Here is a 24,788-nt window from a genome sequence, read left to right on the forward strand (position 1 = left end):
AAATGTATCAAAATTGCTCAGAATGACACAACTATGGGCATCCTGTATGATGTTATCTTAGGTAGCCACCAGCTACTACAAGACGCCAGGTCAGGAACAGGACCCAGGTTTTTTTTTTTTTTTTATTTTTTTTTTTTTTCTAAATCAAGGCTTGGATACAGCATTGAGGTCTAGACCTTCTTATAATTAGACTCGGCTGAACATACGTGTCTGTGAAATCCAATGGTTCAGCTCCAAGAAAAAAAGCCAATGTGTAAATATTTGAACTAGATGAAAAAATAAATAGAAAAACTCTTTATAAGAAATTACTAATTTAATGAAATAAATAGCTTTTTCACATAATCATGACATAGCACAATCATATAAACTTGATATCTGTACAATATACCACTATATTCTCAATAATACTAATGACACAGACAAAAAAAAACCCAACAAATGTATTCATAAAATGTTCACATTAAACTTTTCAATTCACATTCACAGGGACTAGGCACAATGTCCCAGCCCCACAGTCTGTATACGTAATGAACAGACCTCGACTGTGGGGTTGGGAATTTGTTTCAGGCCCTCGAAAGAATGCTTATAAACAAAAATTGTAAAAAGTATTACTGCTCTCACAATCCTTGTGATAATCTATTTGGATCATAAGGTCATTCTGTAAAAGGAGTTTACATTAGATAATGCTCTTTTTAATTATAAGGTCATAATGATATTTATGACCCTCAAAATAGCACTTCATCAATATTGAAAGATATAATTTGAACTAGATGTCCATATCAAGAGAAATCAACAGGAAATGAAGAGACACCAAAACCGAAGGAAAGACAACATTTAACACCCATGTAAAGTCAATCCAAGGGTGTATGTCAACTGTGATGCTCCTGGTCCTTTGAGATATTTTATATTAAGATATTAATATTGATGACTAATCTTCAGCTCCTGATCCATTTCATTATTCATTACATTCCCAGAAAGGTTAAAAGTCATCAAATCATGTTTCCTTAATCATATACGTTGCAGAAGAAATGTACAAATGTATTTCATATCCAATTTTATCAAACTATACTAACATGGTGTTATTCAATATCTTAGCAGCATTCTTTGATATCGCTGTATCCATGCTTATTCTATTTGTTTCCTATTGGTTTTAGATTGAGGAACAAAAGGTAGCATACCACCTTAAGAAGAACATAAAGTGAAGAAAGACACAGCATTTTTAGGAACACATATCTCAACAACCATATACCAACTAGATAATGTGAAAAACAATTTGTGTACAAATATAAATCGATGTGAATAACAAGTCACTGATAAACATATATTAGTTAGTACTTTAAACATTTATACAGATCAAATAGCACATTTAATTGTAATCGGTGTAAAAATAAATATCTGGTGTGAAGTAAAATTCTATAAAAATACAAAAACCAATTTTGAGCTTATTAAAAGCTAAAATTCAACTTCAGCTTTATAAAGGAGAAATCAGAAAATTTCAGTGAAAAAAAATGGAATGGAATCCTTCTTTTTTTTTGCTCATGATTTTGTCACTGATTTTCTGTTCCAATTCTATATTTCTTAATATTTTAAAAGTGATATTAATATATACCGGTAACATATATTTTTTAATATATAGATTTTTAAGACCCTGTATCAAGCATGAAAATAATTTTTCAAACACATTAAATTTTACACAAGGCTTTACAAACATTTGTAGGTTTACACAGATGATTTATCATTATAGCAAATTGTGAAAATGTGGACGGAAACTACAATACAATGTGTTTATGTGTGTATCGTATCCAAATCAAGCCAGCACAACCGGTCATAATCTCTTATGTGTAATATTTTCTATTTACAAAATAAGACACATCATGCCATATTAAGTTTTAACAAAATTTCTAATACTGAAGATTTCACTTTAGCTCTTAAAATGATACTAGTCCAACTCAGAGAAAAGCAAATAATATTTAGCTTTTGTACCAATGCAGCAGAAAAAATGCATGATGGTGGTTTACATTTTATACATGTATTTATAATCAATAAATTAAAAATATACAGCCAATAAACGCTTCGGCCTACTCAAATTTTACTATGTGAACAAAGTTTTACAGATCTGCATAATGATGGGTTAGTGTTCGAAGAATATTTGCCAATGAAGAAAATATTGTGCAATGATTTTGCCATTCATTTTTTGAGTGAAAAGGGTTAAAATGATATTATTACTAAAATATTTGCTTTGCAGTACATGTATACATGTACACACCATATTTTGTGGGGAGATACCTGTACATCAAAATAATTCTTTTTAATATCTTTTTATATACTGTTTATTTATATTTACCCACTTACAAGATGTAAAACGGAGACAGATGATATATCCCAAATATTTCACCCCTAAATATTCATTAAATATTTTCCACCAATATAAATGCCCACCATACATTTCTATGTTGTTACACAATAAAAGAATACATTGTATAGTGTATACTTTATAGATATATATATGTTTTATATACATGTATTGTACATAGAAGATCTGATATGAGTTTTAATTTCATACAAGATTTATGAAATAAGTCTTCAACATTTTTCATTTCTTAATTTTTACAAGCTAAGATGAAAATATTTTGAGACGTTTTTCAAATCCTAAATAAATTTGAAAGTCATGCAAGAATCTTTTAATCATACATTCACAAAAACAGCATTTTCTCAGTCAATGTCAATTATAATCATAATCATAATCATGATTTGTGATATTTGCTTTGGTGCTTTGTCACAATGCATGCAACACCATGAAGCTCTGAGGTCACAATTAAAACAATGGAAAACTATAGCCAATCACAGAATAGCTACACAATATAAAACAATGTTTTTACATGTACTAGATGTTTTGACACTTATTACAGGATAGTTATGTGATGAAATTATGTTACAATTTTTCCACTTATATATATATTCACAACCATTGTGAATTTAACTTCGCTAAAATATAGATATAACAATTTGGTACTACCTGGTAATTATCTGTACTTTCATAAAAAAATATTTTAAAAGTTAAAAATGTTACATACAGCTTTCAAATTTTGTATCAAAAATCATAAATTCTGGTACCAGAACAGAATTACTGAAGGCACTGAGCATTTCAAAACAGAAACATGAAGTACATGTTTTCAGCACAAAATTACCATATAATCTTTTTTACATAGTAATTTCTGATAATGTTTTTTTTTTAAATCCTGACATTTTTTTCATTGTTGAACAAAAAATGACATTATTACAAAATATTAGTTACTGATGATTTAACTGGTATCTGTTATTGTGGTTCATCAGCATTTTCATCATTAACCTTTTCCTCCGATACCTCATCTTCGACCTTTTCCTCTTTAGAGGTTTCCTCTGCTGCCTCTTGTTCATTATTACTAACACCTTCATTCTGAACCACATCCTTTTCTTTATCATCCTCTTTTGTATTTTCATCTATAATTTTTTCATTGTCATCAACTCTTTCATCTATTCCCTCAATATTGTCCTCTTCTTTGCTCTGATTTAACCTCTTTTTCTCCTCCTCCTCTGTTTTCCTTATTTTCCAATTTTCATCTTCCTCATTGTCTTTCTCTTCATCATTTTTCTCTTCCTCATTCTTATCATCTACAGCAACCACATTATTATCTGTATTTACAACATCCTCTGGATTTTGTCGTCCATCTGCTCTTTCCGGTTTGTCGAATTCGTCTTCCACCGTTTCAGCATCTTTTCCATCTTTGCCTTCGTTTTTCACAGATGCTTTATCTGACCGATGAGTAACTGAAGCACTCTCATTGATTCCGGCAGAAATCTGATCTTCATGGAAGGATTTTTTACGAATTATCTCCCCCTTCACACTTAAATCCTCCTCCCTGTCGCCGTCATTGTCCCAGCCATGGAGAGGACTCTTGCCTCTATTTATTTCATTATCCTGATGATAACAAATAAAAAAAACAGTGTAATTATGATATGTTTTTGCATTTAAGACCTTTTTCATCTCTTTAACGATCTCAAATCAGATTAATACATGTATATATATATTTTTTTAAAGATGCTACACAGTTTACAGTGTATATATAATGCTTGTCACAAAAAGGCAAAAATGTCACCTCTGATATTGAAATATATCTGATTAACACCAGGACATGAACAAAAAATTTTGTGTCCTAAAAATGAGGGACTGTAACACCAAAAATTATATACCAAATATAAAGAGACCGAGAATAAGATTTCTCCAGGACTTCTTCAGGATGAAACTAATTGTTTTTCATCATTTAGAAATTTTAAAAATAGCAGAAAAATACACAGCAGGTTTTTTTATTTAAATTTTCTTCAATCGATCGTAATTAGTCTTAAAATTAAACTAGAAAATGTCTATACTTGACACCCCGACATAGTTTGGTGAGGATTTCCTGAGATTAGCTATAGTTACATTTTATCAGGACGGATGGGACTGGGGCGCGACGGGACAGGATGGGACTGGGCGCGACGGGATGGGACTGGGCACGACGGGACGTGACGAACATTAGAAACACTATATGCTCCTCCATTTCATGGTGGGGCCATAAAAAATCATATAACATGTAGTCTTACTTCAAAATTGGAAAATAATTTTTTTGAGAAAATCTTTTTTATGAAGTATCGGGAAGGATGCACTGAACAAAAGCTGGCTAATGATGTTTAAATGTAACAGTGAACTGAGATGTATACATGTTTTTTTCACTCAAGTCAAAACGTTTTCAAATTCCAATATGTAATTTTAACAAAGCAAGATGATATTGTGGTAACCAGCTTGTTCAGTTTGAATTTGAATTGTCATAAAAGTATCAAGAAAAAGAACTCACCATTTTCCTTGTTGTCATAATATTCTCTGAAATGTAATAAATAAAACAAATTACTATATTGAACTTAATACCATGGATTACATTGCAATACATAGAGATATCAATTCACTATTTTGGTTGCCACAGCTGCTAAAATGGTTGGCTCCCTGCAGGGCTTATTTGAGGATAAAGATCATTCCAGTAGTTTATATTAAACTGCAACAGTTTATTTTCAAAATTCTATCAATTCATTTTCAAACTTATCAAAAATATGATTGAGATAAAAGAGTGAAGTTACGGTACATTACCACACTTTAAAGAGCTGGAAGATGCCCAAGCAACAATCACTTTCTGTTTTTAAAATTGCTACATTCTTGTATAAATGTTTTCAACATACCAAGACTTTTGGCCCTATCTGTTTTCTCTGTACCTTGATCCACAGACGCCTGGAAGAGGAAAAATATATCAAATTTATGTTAGCTAGTGTTGAATACAGTTTAAACGGGAGCCTCTCCTCGTAGATTTTCTGAATAACATAACTGGTCTTATGCTTGTAAATTAGGAAGAGAAATCGCATATGCAATCCAGTGCTGGATTTGTTCTGTCTTTCCATCTGTCTTGCATTTTTATGCAACATTTTGCACTTAAGCTTGCAATGATGTCAATTTTTTTAGTTTCATCGGGGTATGAAAAAAAATTATGAATATGAATCCGCATCCGCATAGCGGATTCTTACAGAAGTTTGCAAACGTTAATTTTCGTATTGTGACGTCACATTTTTCGCGCCATTCTCAGAATTTTTTTCATAGTGTATGAAAAAAATCTCAACCAATCAGAAAGCTGCATTCTGCGTACAAACAATGGAAAATTAATTATAAATTGATGAACAGACGAAATTATTATTACGCGTATATATACCTACATTTATGTATATCACTTTCCCTTACTATTAGTAATGATAAAATAAATCATTGTCGTTTTTAGTATATGTAAGGTAAATTAATTTAGACAACAAATCTCTAGCACACATCATAGGATCTTGGCACAAATAAAGTCCTCCCAAACCACAGTTCTATAGTCAAATACTGATGATACATATATTTATAATATATAACGAGATGGGAATTTATACCAAGTCCCTGTGGTACAAACAAATATCACAGCAATGACTCTGAATTTTGTCATATCAAATTCAAATGAAAATTTAACCACTCACCTTGGACTTTCCACTGTTTAGGCCGCGATGGCTGGACATCCTAGATGATGGACCGCTGTATATCGGGGAGGTATAAAGAAGGGGGCAGAGGAAGCAGTAATTACAACACATTTTGACAAGTCAATTTTTACATTAATTTTTTTTTTGGAAACAATTAAATTTGATTTTATTCATTTTTGAAAATGCAAAATGTATTGTAAAAGGGAACAGAAATAGGAAGATTGGGGGGAAAAAAAGAAAAGAAAATCAAAATTAGTAAACATGTTCATAATATTGAATACAAGCTCAAAAAACATTTCCCTGTGTTTCTATGTGACAGATACCATACATCTATGTTCTATGTGCGAGAGTTTCAGTGAGGAAATTAAGTTGGTGCAGGATCGGGTTGTAAAAGGAAACTAAATGATAAATCACTAATCAGAAATATGTTATAGAGTCGTCTATAATCAAAATTTCCCAGACGGCGACCTTCGATGACAAAATTTCAAAGAGACACAGGATGAAGATATAATTTGTTTGTACAGACATTTATATTGTCTATAGATAAGCTACCACACACTGCTGATATACAAGACGTCTTTGAAGTAAAACCTGTCTAATCCGTCAACCTGTGGTATACAGTGAATTGCTGATATTAGACAGGGTGTCAGATTATTCAGGATGAGACAAATTTGACTGAAAATTGTTGATATCATTTAATATACAGATATATCATCTTATATCTACTGATAGGGAGGACAACTTTTTTTTTTTTTTTTTTTATTTAGTCCCAAAAAGGTTGTTAGTGACAGCAACCAAAACCAACATTAAAATAAGAGACAAACCGATAGGGCTAAAATATAACAAAACACCGCAGACGTTATGTCAACTTATGATGAAAAATATCTCATCAGTTTTGAATGAGAGACTACTTTTAGTAGCTACAGTTATGTTACAAACAATCTGTGTCTTATCAGCTGTAACGTGAAGGCTTTTAACAGGACTCAGTTTTTCCCCCAAAACGAAAGAAAAAAGCTGGTACAATTCAAAACAATTCTGACAAGTGAATGTATATCACAGAGGAGTCCATGTAAACTTGGTGTTATGTATGCTGCTAAATACCTTAATTTAAAAACAAAATCCAGAGAAATTGATGAACATGGTAATTAAAGCATTATGGAAATTTTGCTGTTTTGAAAACTTCATCATTAAGATAGGCTGTTAAATAGAAAAATGTACTTCATCATATTTTTTTGACAAATTGCCATAACAGCACATTTATCATGAATCGAAGCCTGCAAATGTTTGATTCACATATATACCGTAAGTATTAAACCATAAATGAACCATGACAAGATTCAGTATTATCTATGTTGAAGCCTTCTCCAGGTGGAAAAATCCAAAGAAAATTTTAGGATCAAACTCTTTCAAAGAAAATGGTACCAAGAGAAGAAAAAAATCCACTTTCCATAAAAGCTCCAAATATGTTCTCTAAGTTTAAGGATAAAATTCTACATAAAAGCTCTGATCAAACCCGAAAGAAAAAGTCAAAGACTCAAATTACACACAAAAGCTTCAAATACATTCCCTAAAGGATGGTCCAAGATCGTTAGTCTGTTTGCTGGGTGTATCACCCTGTGAACAGCAAGGTTCATTTTGGGCTCTTGAAGAAGTTAGTGACTACCTCACTGAAAAACATTCGGGAAGGCTGTCATATGCCATCCATTTAGGGCAAAGTGTCTTACACAAGGATACATGTACAACCATGACAGCACAGACTGGCCTATTTCTCTGAGTTTCCCTTGAAGCAGAAACCAACATGGGTTAAGGAGTGTTGAACCACACACCTCGGATCTCCACCTGAGGTTACATGGCCACTGTTCTAACCGACTAAGCTATCATGGTCCCTGGTCCAAGATCAAATTTATGTAAAAGCTTTAATTATGATCAAATGAATCAAATGCAAAAAATCTGTCAGATAACCCCTAAAGGAAGACTAAAGATACTCTCAAACAATGGTTTGATGATCAAATTTGGCTCCATATTAAAAGCTACAATTATGATTTTTTTTAAAAAGGAAGATGATACAAATTTTTACGATGAAAAATATACTACTGAAGAATTTAAGCCCTAAGGATTGAATTTTATGTCAAACCTGCAAGTATTACTTCCAAAGTAAGATCAGACTTTATATACTACTCCAAACAACCCAAAGATAAACCCACAGTAAGACATCTGTCAAAATATTCAGACTAGTCGAAGATCGTGACCGACTATAAATACACTATTATGATAGAAAGACTTTCAACATTGGCACCAAGACTACCAAAAGCAAAAATTATCCACTCAGCAGAGCAAAGATAGGAAAAAAAACTTTTAAACTACAAAGATTGGTAAAATGATAAAACAATGATCAGTTCAAAATTAAAATATTATAGATTTCCTGATGTTTATTTTTTTTTTTTTTATTTAAATAATTCTTCATATAACAGGAATTATCTTAAACCTAGGAAAATCAAGGATGTATTAAAAAATCAAATTAAAATATGATACATTTATATTGTTTTATCTGACAATAATTCCATGCCTGGTAGTTAATAAGCCCACCCATATCTATTTGTGTGCAGTAAAATGCTAATAAATAAATTTTATAAACCGAGCCACTTCTTTGAATCAAAGATTATGAGTTGGACTTTTGGCCCATATGAGTTTATTAGTGGGCAAATATGGTACATAAAAAAGAATAATTTTCCACAAAATATAGACATTATTGTGTAACTACAAAACAACATATTTTAAAAACTATTTTCACACATAAACAACAGCTATATATATGAAGTAGTAAGAAAATAAACAAATAAATATTCACAATCACAAAACCAAACAATATTTACACTACATGACAAGAAGACTGGTTATGTTGTTGAAGCCGGAGCATATTGAGGGGTTGACCTCAGCTGAGTGAGGGGTGAGTCGGCAGAGAAAGGGCAGGGCAGACAAAAGATAACATGTACTTCTAAATGTCTACAACATAACTTATCAGATTCAACATCCTCAGCATCTATTTTATTTATAAACTGAACCACATTTCCATTTTCCATAACTCTTCAAGATATTTTTTTTTTAGATAAATAGATAAAGAAATAAAGAAATAAATAGATAAATACATCTTGCAAAAAAAATAAATAAAAAGAAGTGAAAGTTTTAAAATTTGGTTATCTCCCTTTATCTTTAGTAATATTTTCAAATTTTGTATGAAATTTATTAATATAGATGTTTTTGAAGAGTGAATCAGATGAAACTATGTATAAGATGTATGAATATTTTCTATATGAAGATGAAGTTTTGGTATACACTTTACCATTTTATAAGATGGAGTGGAAAAACAGTAAAGCACGAGATGGAGACCTTGTTCCGACGTGTACTAAATTCTACAAATATCTAATGGTGAAATTTGATTAATGAAATTTCTTCTCCTTAACATTTTAGTGAAGAAAGTAAAGAAGAATATATACAAATTAGTACATCTACTTATCTAAAATGACAATTATGTGAACTACGGTTGAACTAGTGTTGCTGTGTACACAATACAATTCTACTGGAAGCCAAGAGGACCCTTTGTAATGGAAAGTTGGACTACTTTAATGTAATACAGTTATTATATGTGACAATGAAAATTAAGGGCAGCAAAAACATAACTACTTACCAGGATGGCATTTTAACAACCCTACAGGTGGAAAGTGACAGTGGTATCATGAGGAAATACTCACTACAAGAATTTCTTAATTTTTCGATATTTCATATATTTAAAGAAAAGTCATTACACATGTATTTGTATTTTTAAGCTTGAATTTAATTTATTTAACATAAAAAGTGTGACATTTCAGAAAGGAAAAAAAGATAATACACTTTTACAATATTATGTATAAAAAAAAAGTATGATTTTCAGACACGTTTTGGTTGAAAATGATAACTGCATAAAGATGATTATCAGAGTTAATACGGTATCATATTACTCAAAAAATTGATAATAACATCAGCTCATGATAATTATAAATTAATTTTTGTCAAAGAATTCAGTGGTAGACATCAGGAAATGAATTAGAAAAATATTGTTATTTTTCAAAATAAGATAGAAAAATTATCATGGTTTTATAAAGAAAATATACAAATATGTATCGTTAACAGCAATATTTTAATACTTTTTCGGAACAGAAAATGGCAGCTGGACAATCAATAAAGGTTCCGAGAATCTGTACATATCCAATCACATTTAGATCAATTTAACAAGGATTTCAAATTTCTAGACCAAAGTTCAACAACAAATTGATATCAAATCCATTCACTCCCAAACTAAATCAAGTCTATGAAATATCAATGATAAATTTGTACTCGATGAGATTCTGAATGTAAATTCTTAGCATCACTGTGTGGAATTTTGACGAAGATTGGTGCCTGCGTGCCATTAAGTTTGAATGATAGCCCGCACCCTGGCAAAGTTTTACGACAGTCACATTCCACGGGTTCGGCAGTTTGACACCTTTTCATTCTACTATTTGGTCTTCTCTTGGGAAACTTCTGAAGCATATTGTCAAGGTTGACATTTTTGTAGCCGCTACTTTGTTTCATAGCCGTGTGGTCAGCACTTCGGCCACTTTTAGGAACAGGAGCAGAGTGAGAGATTTTCTTATAGTTCTGTGTGTGGATATTGGGATAACCAGAATGTCTTCTGTTGTTACGAATCCTTTGCTGTTTAAGCCCAACTTTGAAAATCCTATCCTCGTCTGTATGGAGCACTTTCTTTTTCTGTGGGTAACTTTCCAGCAGTTTGACCATGCAGTCTCCTAATGCTTGCATCTCACCATGTGACAGGATGTCGATGATGTTGACCGGTCCATCCTTGACCTGCAGATGTTTTATATCTATTTTACTGACCGGTCGTGAGTTGTTAAGCCCCTGAATGTCATCTGGTTCGCCTTTGGCCACCTCAATGTCCTCCTCCTGCCAATCATCATCTTGGATACCGGATTCCTCACTGACCGATTCAGGTATGGACTTGTTTTGGGTGTGGTTACACATCTGACAACTAGACATTGGGCGTTTGGGGAGAGATTTGATAGGGGGCGTGACAGGTGGTGTAGCTGGGGGCGTGGCTGGAGGCGGGACATCCTCGATGGACTGAGAGGGGGAGGAGTTACGCACAGACTCTTGATAGTTGTCCTCAAAATTGACACTTGGTCGTATGATCCTCCTATACAGGTCAAGAAAGACAGACAGAGGGAAGGAAAGAATAAGAAAATGTCAGAAAGAATGAAAATGATATACAGAAAAAGAGAGAAAAGTTGTTTTTTTTACATTACCAAGCAATGGTATTTTGTGAAATAAAAGTAGATGAAAGGAAATGAATACGAATAAATATGGATACAAATTAATTAAGAAATGGAGAATATGGTATTTTCAGTAACGATCATTCAAAATGATTTATAAAATGAAAGTAGAGAAAAATGAACTGAATAGAAAGATGTAAAGATCAAGACCAACATGATTTTTATTAATATGATAGAGAAATGTACTTTTGATGCATACATGTATTTCTTTTAAAGCCTTCATCTCCAATATTTAGTGAAAGGAGTATCTATACACATTTTTATGAAACCTGAAACTGTTTGTGTTGGACAAAATCAATTTTATTGCTAGCTGTAACAAATACAAAAATAGCTCATTCAGTAAAATAAAAAACAATCTGAAATATTTTTCTGAATGTTCTTTACTAAATATTTAGTCACTGTGTGAATTAATATAAAGAATTGCAAGGTGGAAGGAAAGAAGGTAAGCACTATCCTCAAAATTCCAGAATTTGCATTCAATGAATAGAATCTCTGAAGACAAAATAACTAATGGAGAAGGTAATAAACCCTTGGACTTTGAAGGTAGGAAAGATATGACAACTGAGGTAGAATGATGAAGCGATAACAAGATGGTTTGTTAGGTTTTAGTACTTCCAGACAAACACATACCTGCACGGTACGTTGTATACATGCACATGCTATTACTCCCAGCAAAAGCCCCAGTAACCATTTTGTATTCACACGTAACTCTGTGCTGATTGAGAAATCTACCTTTTCTTCCACATTTTTTATTTTCTCCCATCTTTTTTTTTTTCAAAATCACAAAAAAATATCTCCTTTGTCTATTTTCTCAACTTTACTTTATATCCTACAACTAACTTGATAAAACAAAAATTCTATATAAATATATCATATCAGTTTTGCTGTAGTGAAAATTTTGAGAAACCCATGAAAATCCTATTTTCAACATGACCAAAAATTCCAAAATACAAAAATTTGAACATGCAATTTTTAACATTATTGTAAAGCTTGAAATCTGATCATTTTAACAGTAGCACATAGACTTATTTCTTGCATCACTATTTATAAAATAAAAACCTTGATCACTAAATAATACCAACATCAGAGTTCAAATAGGTTATAATGAAAAAACAGACCCCGTCCACCTTTTGCTTGTAGAAGTACCCTCTAACCATTCATAAGTCAAACAGGCACACTTCATGCAATATTTTTTTCGAGGAATAGTCTATTTCATTGACGTTCGATTATATTAGAAAAGTTTAGATTTGTAAAAGTCTACTACATTGCTCAGAAAATTAATCAGACTGAAAATCAAGGTATTAAATATGAAAGGATTAATGGCCTAATCTGATATCAACTTTAATAACATTTCTTACCCATTCTTTAGTTTTGGACTGAAATATCATAAACCTAGCAATTACACTATTGGAAACTACACTATTGGAAACTATGGCTTGATACACCTGTTAGATCAATAGTATTTCCAAAATAAAGCATTTTAGTCAGATTTGTAGTCATTTTTTTATGAAACTATATGCATGTACAGTCAAACCTATCATATGTGACCTTCCAAGGGAGACAATTAAAAAGTTCACATAAGACAGGTGGTATCTTAATCCAGGTTCTGGTAACTAGTATAGTAAATAACATTGGGAGGGAAAATATAGTAATCTATTAGAAGGAGTCACTTAATTTAGGTGGTCCTAAGGTAGGTTTGACTGTACAAAGATGTATAATTATATATAATTTATAAATTTTGGAATGAGCTACATATCTACAGGTACCTGGCTATCAACACTAGGTTCACTATATATATACTACGTTTTACACAAAAGTCATAAAAGTACTACATTTCTAATATGGAAGTTATGTCTAAGGATCATATAACATTGCATGAAGGACAGACAGATCACTCCTATTCAGGGATTGTGCAAGGCTAACATGCAATAAATGGTGTTTAAAATTGTTTTCATTATGTAATTGCATTTTGTTACCTGAAACAGTAAAGCAACTGAAAACACAGGGGCCTGAGTTTGTCTGTAGCTTGTACATTATTACTGACTTAATAGCACAGGGGCCTGAGATTTTATCTTGTATGTACAAAATTACTGACTTAATGAATTAAAACACAGGGGTCTGAAATTCTACCCTGTATGTAGAATATTACTGACTAGATGAATTAAAGGACAGGGTCCTGTGAGTTTACCTGGCATGTATAATTTAACTGACTAAATGAATAAAATAAAGGGGCCTGAGATTAACCTTTGCCACCTGTACATTTACTGACTTAATGATTACATGACTGAATGAATATTATTGACTTAATAGCACAGGGCCCTGAGATTTTATCTTACATGTACAAAATTACTGACTTAATGAATTAAAACACAGGGGTCTGAGATTTTACTTTGTATGTAGAACATTGCTGACTTGACAAATTTAAACACAGGGGCTGAGATCCTCCCTCACATTCATTGACTGAATGAAGTGTAAAGCACAGGGGCACGAGATTATCTCATCTGTAAAATATTATTGACTAAAGAAGTAAAATGCAGGGGTCTGGAGTCTCCCTCACCTCTATCACAATGTTTGAATTAATAAAATCACAGGGGCCTGAGATAATAATTCTTCACTATACACATTAGCCCGGGATTCTTCCATATCTGCATAATATTACTGGCTGAAATAATGAAAACACCGGGGCATGTAGTCTCCCTCAACTATATTACTTACTATATTAATGAAAACACAGGGACCTGAGAATCTTCCTAACATTTGAAATATTACTGGTACATGTAACAGAGTAAGTAACTACTAGTTTATACCATATATTAACCATAGTTCTAACAAATCAAGTCCAAAATTCTTCAACGATAGATCAACTAAAAAACCTGCAGATAACGGTTGCCTTTGACAGTAAACATTATGACAGACCAACACAGGACATACCGTGGATGATGTATGCTCTGGCGTGACTTGGAGGCATCGCGAAGTTGCAGGAGCTCTTCCTCGTCCACATGGTACTTGGGCTGGAGTCGGATGTTATTTCCATTCATAAAGTACATGCGATCTACTCGGTGTGACAGAATCTGTTTTTTTGAATTAATAAGATAGAAGATATTAGGATATTATTGGACAAAAAGCAAGAGGCCCAGAGGGCCTGTATTGCTCACCTGGATATGAAAGCATAAATATGGGGAAACAATCTAAATTTATACAGAAGAATTTTAAAGAATTTGCTATATTTGCCCCACAAGTCCGGCCCCTTGGTGGTCAGAACCACTGTTTATAAGATATTGGTTCCCCTCCCCAAAATGACGCTTCAGACCAAACTTGGTTAAAATCCATTAAATTGTTCATGACTAGAAGCAATTTCTAGGAAAAGTTTTGTAGATGGACAACGGATGGAGTAACCGCAAGTCGTAAGCTCACAGACCTTTGGGCCAGGTGAGTTAAAACAAAGACAAGTCTACTTTCCCTTTACCTAGAAATTCATACCAGGTGAATATCTGGTGTGTACAGGTTTTCAGATTGGACAAGTTTATTTTATACATAAATGTATATTGAATTGTCACACTACCAGCTACAAATTTTTATTTGGTTGATTTGTCATTCCACATTCTAGATTTTTATACAGAGCACAATGACATTACTACCCATTACAGTTCGCAAACCACTGAACAGCAATTACGATCTACAAATTGTACCTTTTGTGAACTGCTTCCGTGGAGAGAAATCATTACTGGCTAGAATCAACACAAAATACTGCTCTAATTTTGTTTTCTTCTTGTTTAATCAGCCATATATGATGGATACGGTGACACTTTTCACTCCTTTTACAAACATATAAATACCCATTAGACCAATAGCTCCCATATATAATTCTCTATTGATATATTCTGAATAGGGCTGTAGATTTCTCTATTTTTGGTATAATTACTTATCTTAAATGTCATTGATATTTTGTGCAGTGGTGCTGAACAGAGTTTTGTGCCAATGTCTTGAATGTGCAAATTGAAAATATAATTAAGTCCTTTTTGTTAGCAAGAAAACTAATTAATTTTGGGAATTATCAATATTTGACCTACTTAGTTGAGTAATATTTAAACCAATTTACCTGTGGGAATCAGGATCACCCAGAGCCTTACCTTTGACCCCGTTTGAATAGAGTAACATTTGACCCAACTTTGATGATCTGGATGCTCGTAAGATCTACTAGAGTATTTCTGACCTACATTCAATGACAAGGATCATTCTGATCCTTACATTTGACTTACTTTGTTACAGTAATATTTCACTGATAAATATAATCCTGATCCTTACATTTGACTTACTTTGTTACAGTAATATCACCTATAAGTATAATTCTGATCCTAACATTTGACTTACTTTGTTACAGTAATATTTCACCTATAAATATAATTCTGATCCTTACATTTGACTTACTTTGTTACAGTAATATCACCTATAAGTATAATTCTGATCCTTACATTTGACTTACTTTGTTACAGTAATATCACCTATAAATATAATTCTGATCCTAACATTTGACTTACTTTGTTACAGTTTAATAATGATATTTCACCTATAATGATGGGGAACTTTTGACTAACCTCTGATGACCTCTTCAGGGCACGGCTGTCGGAAACACTGGACCATTCTCGGTTGAGACGCTGTCCTTGTTCGCTTTTGTTCCAGTGCTCACTTTGAGCAGATTTCATCTGGCGTTTCTCTCCAGGCATGGTCTGTGAAAGTATAGACAGTATATATCATATAGGTATTTATAATCATAATTATGGTAAAACTATACTATATTAAATGAATGAGTAGAATCACTCGTCCCTGCCTGCTGTATTTGAGCGCTATTGGCACAAAAAGCATCTGAATATTTTGATAGCTAGCTGTCTTAATGCTTTCATTCCATCAAAGAACTGAAATACTTGTTCACATCAAGATTCAGTAATTTTTCACTCTTTGCTTTACAAAGGAAACCAACATTATCGAAAACTTGCAAACATAAGTAAGTTAATTTTGAGTGTTCTACTCAACCTTAACTTAAAATATAAACTTTATTTATCTTAAAACAATTGCAAAACGATCAGTTAATACAACTTATATCAATCACGCTTGTTTGCCCAGATGGAAGTGCGCGAGGATTCTTATTGTGGGAGGAAAGTAGAGTCTCCGGAGAAAAACCAACATGGTATGGGAAGATAAACCCATTTCTTTTCATGTCTGATTGGGGAATCGAACCACGGCCACCTAGGTGAAAGGCAAGTGTGTTACCACTGTGCCGCCCGGCCACGTACTTTTATTTTTCAGTCATACAACAGATTTAGGATAGTAATAAACTATTTCCTCTGGTTTCATGGAACTTGTTATAACTGTTGGATCTCATCCTGAACAAGTGTTAAACTGTGTTTAGAAACAGTAGATATTGTTGGAATACGTCAGTGTACTGTTTGTTTTAAACCAGTGTTACCAGAAATTAACAAGAGATCCCAGAGGGATCTTGGCGCCCACCATTGAATGATCTTTATAGGTTCCATGTCAGATTGATCTTTTCTCTACTTTTCCCTTTCTCTAAGTCTTATATTACTAATCTGTGTAAATTCAGAAACAGCCCTCTAGTACTTTTCAAACAAGGGGAACCTATATATAAAATTTAAGATTTAGCGATAATGGCTGTCTGTCGGCCATGTTGTTTTCCGATTGGTCCCAAAATGCAATACCAGGGACCAAGGGGAACCTACATATGAAATTTGAGAAAAATCCCTTCAGTACCTTCTGTACAATAGCGATAACAAACTTCAATTTTCAAAATACAAGATGGCTGCCTGTCAGCCAGGTTGTTTTCTGACTGGTCTCAAAATCCAATATGCATAACTAGGCACAGAGGGCAACCTACAAATGAAATTCAGAAAGATCCTTTCAGCAATTTCTGATAAATAGCGATAACAATCTTCAATTGTCAAAATCCAAGATGGCTGCCTGTCGGCCATGTTGTTTTTCGATTGGTCTCAAAATGCAATATGCATAACTACGCACTGAGGGAAACCTACATATGAAATTTGAGAAAGATCCCTTCAGTACTTTCTGAGAAATAGCGATAACAAACTTCAATTGTCAAAATCCAAGATGGCTGCCTGTCGGCCATGTTGTTTTCCGATTAGTCTCAAAATGCAATATGCATAACTAGGCACTGAGGGGAACCTACATATGAAATTTCAGAAAGATCCCTTCATTAGTTTCTGAGAAATAGCGATAACAAACTTCAATTGTCAAAATCCAAGATGGCTGCCTGTCGGCCATGTTGTTTTCCAATTGGTCTCAAAATGCAATATGCCTAACTAGGCACCAAGAGGAACTTTTATATGAAATTTGAGAAAGATCCCTTCAGTGCTTTCTCAGAAATAGCGATAACAAACTTCAATTGTCAAAATCCAAGATGGCTGCCTGTCGGCCATGTTGTTTTCAGATTGGTCTCAAAATGCAATATGCATAACTAGGCACCAAGGGGAACCTACATATGAAATTTCAGAAAGATCCTCTCAATAGTTTCTGAGAAATAGCGATAACAAACTTCAATTGTCAAAATCCAAGATGGCTGCCTGTCGGCCATGTTGTTTTCAGATTGGTCTCAAAATGCAATATGCATAACTAGGCACTGAGGGGGACCTACATATGAAATTTCAGAAAGATCCCCTCAATAGTTTCTGAGAAATAGCGATAACAAACTTCAATTGTCAAAATCCAAGATGGCTGCCTGTCGGCCATGTTGTTTTCAGATTGGTCTCAAAATGCAATATGCATAACTAGGCACTGAGGGGAACCTACATATGAAATTTCAGAAAGATCCCCTTATTAGTTTCTGAGAAATAGCGATAACAAACTTCAATTGTCAAAATCCAAGATGGCTGCCTGTCGGCCATGTTGTTTTCAGATTGGTCTCAAAATGCAATATGCATAACTAGGCACCAAGGGGAACCTACATATGAAATTTCAGAAAGATCCCCTCAATAGTTTCTGAGAAATAGCGATAACAAACTTCAATTGTCAAAATCCAAGATGGCTGCCTGTCGGCCATGTTGTTTTCAGATTGGTCTCAAAATGCAATATGCATAACTAGGCACCAAGGGGAACCTAAAAATGAAATTTGAGAAAGATCCCTTCAGTACTTTCTGAGAAATAGCGATAACAAGAATTGTTTACGGACGGAGGGACGGACGGACGGACGGACGGACGGAGGGACGGAGGGACGGACGGACGACGGACCACGGACGCAGGGCGATTTGAATAGCCCACCATCTGATGATGGTGGGCTAAAAATGTCCATCAATGATAGAGGTAATTATTTCCCATTAGCTTCAAATACTGGCTATGACAGTTATGGCTAGGCTGTGGCAATATTTACTATCCTGCCACCAAGATGGAACATGATTTACCATAATGCCACCCCATGGAGTTGATTAGCTTCTAAGATATAACTACCTGGTAGATCCTTCCTAACGGTAATTACCTCCCTTTAAATCTCAAGACCGACCACATAAGTCCATGTACTATTTGCATATATATTATCAGTTAACAAAGTAATCAAACTTCCTAAAACAGACGACTGTCCCTAGCTACTGACACTTGTCGTCTTGGCATTGACAGATTACAGGAGTTCATTAAAGACTTTAATTCTGTCTGGGTGGTAAGGCCTTGTATGTGTGTCGGACTCCATCAATATTGTAACTATGGTAAACTGAGGAATGTTTCTCGCTGGCAAACAGCTATTTTATAAAATGCAAAACAAGTAGGATTTCGTTACAACAGAAAATGAAAACACTTTTTTTTTTTTTTTTTTTTAAATATTTACATTTTTGCTTTCTGTGGTCAATAAGGCTGAGATTCAATGTATTTAGATAAGATATATTTAAATGGAATTATTGATTTTTTTTTTGCGAAATATAAGTAAGGCACTGGAAGTTGTTGAAAAACGTCTATCATATTTATGTGAATATAGTGCATGGATTTTTTTTAGCATGAAATGACTGAGAAATTCAGATGTATACATACTGCAAACTTTAAAGAAACTTTTATTCAAAATAACAAGTATATCTTAAATTTACCAAATTATAATCTGTTTAATTACAACCAACCTTCGTGCATCAGACATCAAGTCTATCAATACCGATCAATATCTCAGTTCAACAATCCTATGGAAATCGCAGAAAACTTCACACGACTGATAAGAGTCATATTTAAAAACTGACTAAGAAATTTTACTGATTGTGAAATCGAATTTTCATTATAAACTTTTAGAACACCACACCCTGGAGAAAATAGTCTGCATATTTGATGGTTGTACAAATTTCCGAACCCTGGCCTTATTGATGAAAAATCTGACAGCTTGACAGTCAGAGACAGTTTTTTCTGTCAATTTTCTCAATACGTGAGCGAGATTCAAAGGTAGCTCAGAATAATGAAACAGTAGTAATATGGAAAATTAATTCAAAATTGTTCCGATGAATAGCTTTCTTTTACGGACTTCAAAACTGAAGGAGATTTACCAGAAGTTGTGTTAATAGATTTTAGGCACTGGTAGATATAATTGTACGATTAATCTCAAAGGTAAACATGTCCGTCTACATAATATATTTATATATATACCTGTATACCTGTATTTGTCTGTCTACATATATATACCTGGTACCTGTATTATGTACTTAATCAAGTCGGGTGTTTAACATTAGAACTCTCTAACAGCTAACACCGTATTGTCAAACACTGGACTCTATACCACAAAGTCTAATTGATCCTAACTATAAAATATATCTACCGTCATATAATACAGGAAGACAGGTCAATATTAAAATTAAAACTGAAGTATAATCTTGCCCTCACACAAAGTCATATAAAATATATCTTTACTCTGAGAAATTAAACTTTTATATCATGTATAAATCTGAAAGTCTGAATAAATTTGATGTTTTTCATGGTCTACATCCATGCATATCTATGTTAGCTGAAAATACAAGATCTAGGAACCTCTGTATTGTGAATCTCAATAATTCAGTAATGTCAGATTAGACAGGTTCCTTGTTGTAAAATAGAATTATTCTATATACATGTTGTACAACACAAAGACCCAAAGTTTTGAAACAAATCAACAATTATTTCAAAATATAAATTCTTGTACAGAATACATGAATTTTGTTAAAATCATGCAAATTGCTTTTAACAAAGGTATTTCTTACATATGTGAAATCTATGAGCTTAATATTTTAATGAAACAAAACATTTTCAAAAGTAAAAAAAAAAAAAAGCAAAAAAATATCATTATAATCATTAACTTCATAAATTTCATACCATACCTTGCTCCAAGCCATAGAGGATTTCCACCATTTTATGATACAAACATTTTCTGACCTTAATCAATGTTTAAAGCTAGCTTGTGAATTCCTTCTGATAATATATATATAGTCAGCCATGTTTAACAACCTCCGAGTCAAATGACTTCCCCAACCAGAGATAACACTTTACTCTGCGACTGGTCTCATATACCCAACACAATATGTCAATATCTTGTGGTGCTTTACAACATTAGAATGAATTAGAAGTTAAAAGTGTCATTAAATATTTTGTAGGGTGCCTATGAATAACAAAACCTACAAATTCTGGACAGCAATGAATTTTTAAAAATTAGATCCAAGTTAACGTTGTTATCAGCACATACAAAGTCCTGAAAACAATTAAAACGTCCAAAATATCCGGTAGTGTTCACATCAAAGTCTAGGCAGCGAGGAAATGGCAGAAATATCCTGGGTCGCAATATTACATAAAATGGTTATGAAGTCGAGAATGTAACTGAAAATATCCTGTAGTGTTTACGTCAATACCTACGAAACCTGGAGAAACTGAAGTGAGCTAGAATCCTGGGTACTCAAATAACAATGGCTCACAGCAACCACTATACCCAGTAAAATTTGTACAAAGACCATACCAGTCACACTTAATCAACATATACCAAATTAATTGGTTTTCAAATAAGATTAAGTCTTTAGGCTATTTGTTTCAAAAGCCAGGACGACACCTTATCAATCGGGAAAATTCATTTTACGATTAAAAAGATTGGGTCAGATTGTTTATTTTTCGGATAAAGATTTGCTTTGACAAATTTGAAAAAATATTGTTTTGATTATTTGTTTCATTCTACCGGTCCCTGTGAATTATCAAATTGATTTCTTACATTTATATGATAGTTATGAATATTTTTAGATATTTATATGTACTATATTTCAATCCATTTTTTTTTTTTTTGTTAATTATAAGTATATACCTGTATTATCACAGTTGATATTTAAGAGCTATTTGGTAGTTCTAGAAATTTCTCTCAACAAAGCATTAGGAATTAAAACAAATTCTATTTCATAGACGGATTAACTTTGACAAATATTCTGGATTAACTCTCTATAAGTTATTACTACAAATCATGTCCAGACTAATTCATACGGATTACGAACAAATCTGCTTTTAACGGAAATAAAAACAAACAAATAGGAAATTAATCTGTTTGATTTCAGACTGATCCTGCTGTGTATAGTCATCTTGGAAAAATCCAACGATATGGCTTCAGTTTGTCAGGCGTTACAAATTTACCTTTCACATACATCGGCCTATAGCCCGATGTTCAATCTATTTGATGTATAAAAAGTCCATAATTTGAAATTGAAATCACCTAGCTTACACTGAATTTATTCAACACTCACATTTCAAGTAAATTCTTTTGTACCATTGATAGTACAAAACCTGCATGTCGAAAATGAAGGTCACAGGTTCGCCTCCATATAAAAACCCTCTTAACCTTATCGGTAAATGCTATATTTATTGCTTTATACTTATCCTCAAATAAGCCCCCTCCCCTAGTGTAAATGTTCAGTACTGTATCTATCCTCAAATAAGCCACCTCCCCTAGTGTATAAGTTTAGTACCATATTTATCCTCAAATAAGCCCCCTCCCCTAGTGTAAATTTTCAGTACCGTATCTATCCTCAAATAAGCCACCTCCCCTAGTGTATAAGTTTAGTACCATATTTATCCTCAAATAAGCCCCCTCCCCTAGTGTAAATGTTCAGTACCGTATCTATCCTCAAATAAGCCACCTCCCCTAGTGTATAAGTTTAGTACCATATTTATCCTCAAATAAGCCCCCTCCCCTAGTGTAAATGTTCAGTACCGTATCTATCCTCAAATAAGCCCCCTCCCCTAGTGTATAAGTTTAGTACCATATTTATCCTCAAATAAGCCCCCTCCCCTAGTGTATAAGTTTAGTACCGTATCTATCCTCAAATAAGCCACCTCCCCTGGTGTAAAAGTTTAGTACCATATTTATCCTCATATAAGCCCCCTCCCCTGGTGTAAAAGTTTAGTACCAAAATTATCCTCAAATAAGCCCCCTCCCCTGGTGTAAAAGTTTAGTACCATATTTATCCTCAAATAAGCCCCCTCCCCTGGTGTAAAAGTTTAGTACCAAAATTATCCTCAAATAAGCCTCCTCCCTTAGAGTAAAAGTTAGCTTCCATATTTATCCTCAAATAGTAGTGTAAAAGTTTAGCACCATATTTATCCGCAAATAAGCCCCCCTCCCCTAGTGTAAAAATTTCAGTACCGTATTTATTCTAAAATAAGCCCCCTCCCTTAGTGTAAAATTTCAGTACAATATTTATCCTCAAATTAGCTTAATCCCTTGGTGTAAAAGTTTAGTACTATATCTAAAAATTGCTATTGCTAGGGAGGGGTCTTATTTGAGAACAAATATGGTTGTCATAATTTGCAACAGAGTTTAAGCATAGTAGGTACATTAATGAACATTGCCATGGAAACATGCCCATTACCATGGAAACAACAAAGTGATGGAAAATTCACTAAAATTTAATAAAGGTATGAAAAAATGGCAAAATATATAACCATCAATACCAAACTTAACAGGTGTGCAAAAATGTACAAATGTAACTAATTACTTATATCTAAATGGGTGCAGTAACAAACATATATCACCATAGATACCAAAAATACTACATAATTATCTATAATGTGTGCAACGATGGACAATTACGGTAACTTTTTTGATTGTGCAGAAATGGAGAAAAAAAGATTAAATTGAAATGGATACAAAGTTTATATTTGTGTCAAAATGGAGACATCACCCTGGATACTCAGTCAGAATTGTTTTTATATCAGTCTGAACTCAATAGATGACAGATTATATAAAAAAAAAGATAAATAATTTGGACTAGGATACCCAAAGTTTCAACTCAAGGTCATTGAGGATTTTGTCTCAGGTGACAGATATTCAATACACCATACACTATTTTAGGAACTTTTTTATAAAAATTTATGAAACGCAAAAGAAAATGTTTGTGAAACATGTATGCCCCAATTTCATTTGACAGAAAGGGAGCAAATCAGAAAATTGTGTTCATAGTTTAAAATATATCAAATATTAAGTTATAATTCTATTTTACAACAATGTCCAAACCGCGTTATATCATCTTACATTAACACCTTCCTGAACGGGAAAGTGTTAATCATGCTTGTTGGTCTCTAAGGAAGCACGTGAGGGGTCTTAGTGTGGCAGGAAATCACAGTTCCCAGAGACGAATCAAGTACAATGTAGTTGAGCAGGTGACCCCTGTTCCTGTACACATCCGATCAGGGAATCGAACCCTGGCCGCCTTGGTGAATGTAGTTTGTGTTACCACAATCTACCCGTCCACCCAAATATATCTCTATATTCTATCAGTAATGTGATGGAAAAATGCTATATGCTTCTACCTACTTTCTGGTGGCCAGGGGAAAAAACAAAACCAAATTAAAACCCAGGTATACCAGAACAGGTGTGCTAAAAAATTAACAGCATTAACTGGCTGTAACACGAAGGTGCAATATTAAACGGGAACACAACATGCATGGAATCTCATAGGGTCTTGGTGCAGGCATAAAGTCAAAGGTGGAATAAATCTAATTTTGGATACTGTAAAGATTCATAATTCCGGTCTACAATTTTTTTTTAGATTTCCAAAATTTTGACTTGGTGACTTTAAAACATTCACCTTTTTTTCAGTTTTTGACCAGAAAAAATTTTTAATTGAGAAAAAAAAAAGAAGCTATTTGACAGGAAAGTACAGAATCTTTACAGGGGCTAAACACATGGATAAAAGGAGGTTCTAAAATTATACACGGGAAAATCTAACATTACGAAAAACATAGCATGCAATCTACAGAAGAAATACCACATAATATATAGATGTCTGTAACTATAACTGTATTTCATAAAAATCATTCACCACAGTTTTAATCATATAACACAGAAGATGGTCAGCCATATCA

The 24,788-nt window shown here is 33.2% G+C and overlaps 1 protein-coding gene across 5 annotated transcripts in view; it reads right to left on the bottom strand.

Moving 5' to 3' along the window:
- Positions 1-294: 294 nt before the first annotated feature.
- Positions 295-24,788, bottom strand: part of LOC117337607 (altered inheritance of mitochondria protein 44-like) — a 36,525-nt gene continuing 12,031 nt past the window's right edge. For 2 of the 5 annotated variants that reach the window (XM_033898665.1, XM_033898664.1), the window contains 3 exons: positions 16,028-16,159; positions 14,364-14,503; positions 9,779-11,296 (listed from right to left, as the gene is read on the bottom strand). In XM_033898665.1, coding sequence (XP_033754556.1) covers positions 10,420-11,296; positions 14,364-14,503; positions 16,028-16,159 — 1,149 coding nt within the window. In that variant the 3' untranslated portion in view covers positions 9,779-10,419. The other 3 variants (XM_033898666.1, XM_033898667.1, XM_033898668.1) reach the window with 3 other exon arrangements.

Source organism: Pecten maximus, chromosome 11, assembly GCF_902652985.1.
Source record: "Pecten maximus chromosome 11, xPecMax1.1, whole genome shotgun sequence".
NCBI lineage: Eukaryota > Metazoa > Mollusca > Bivalvia > Pectinida > Pectinidae > Pecten > Pecten maximus.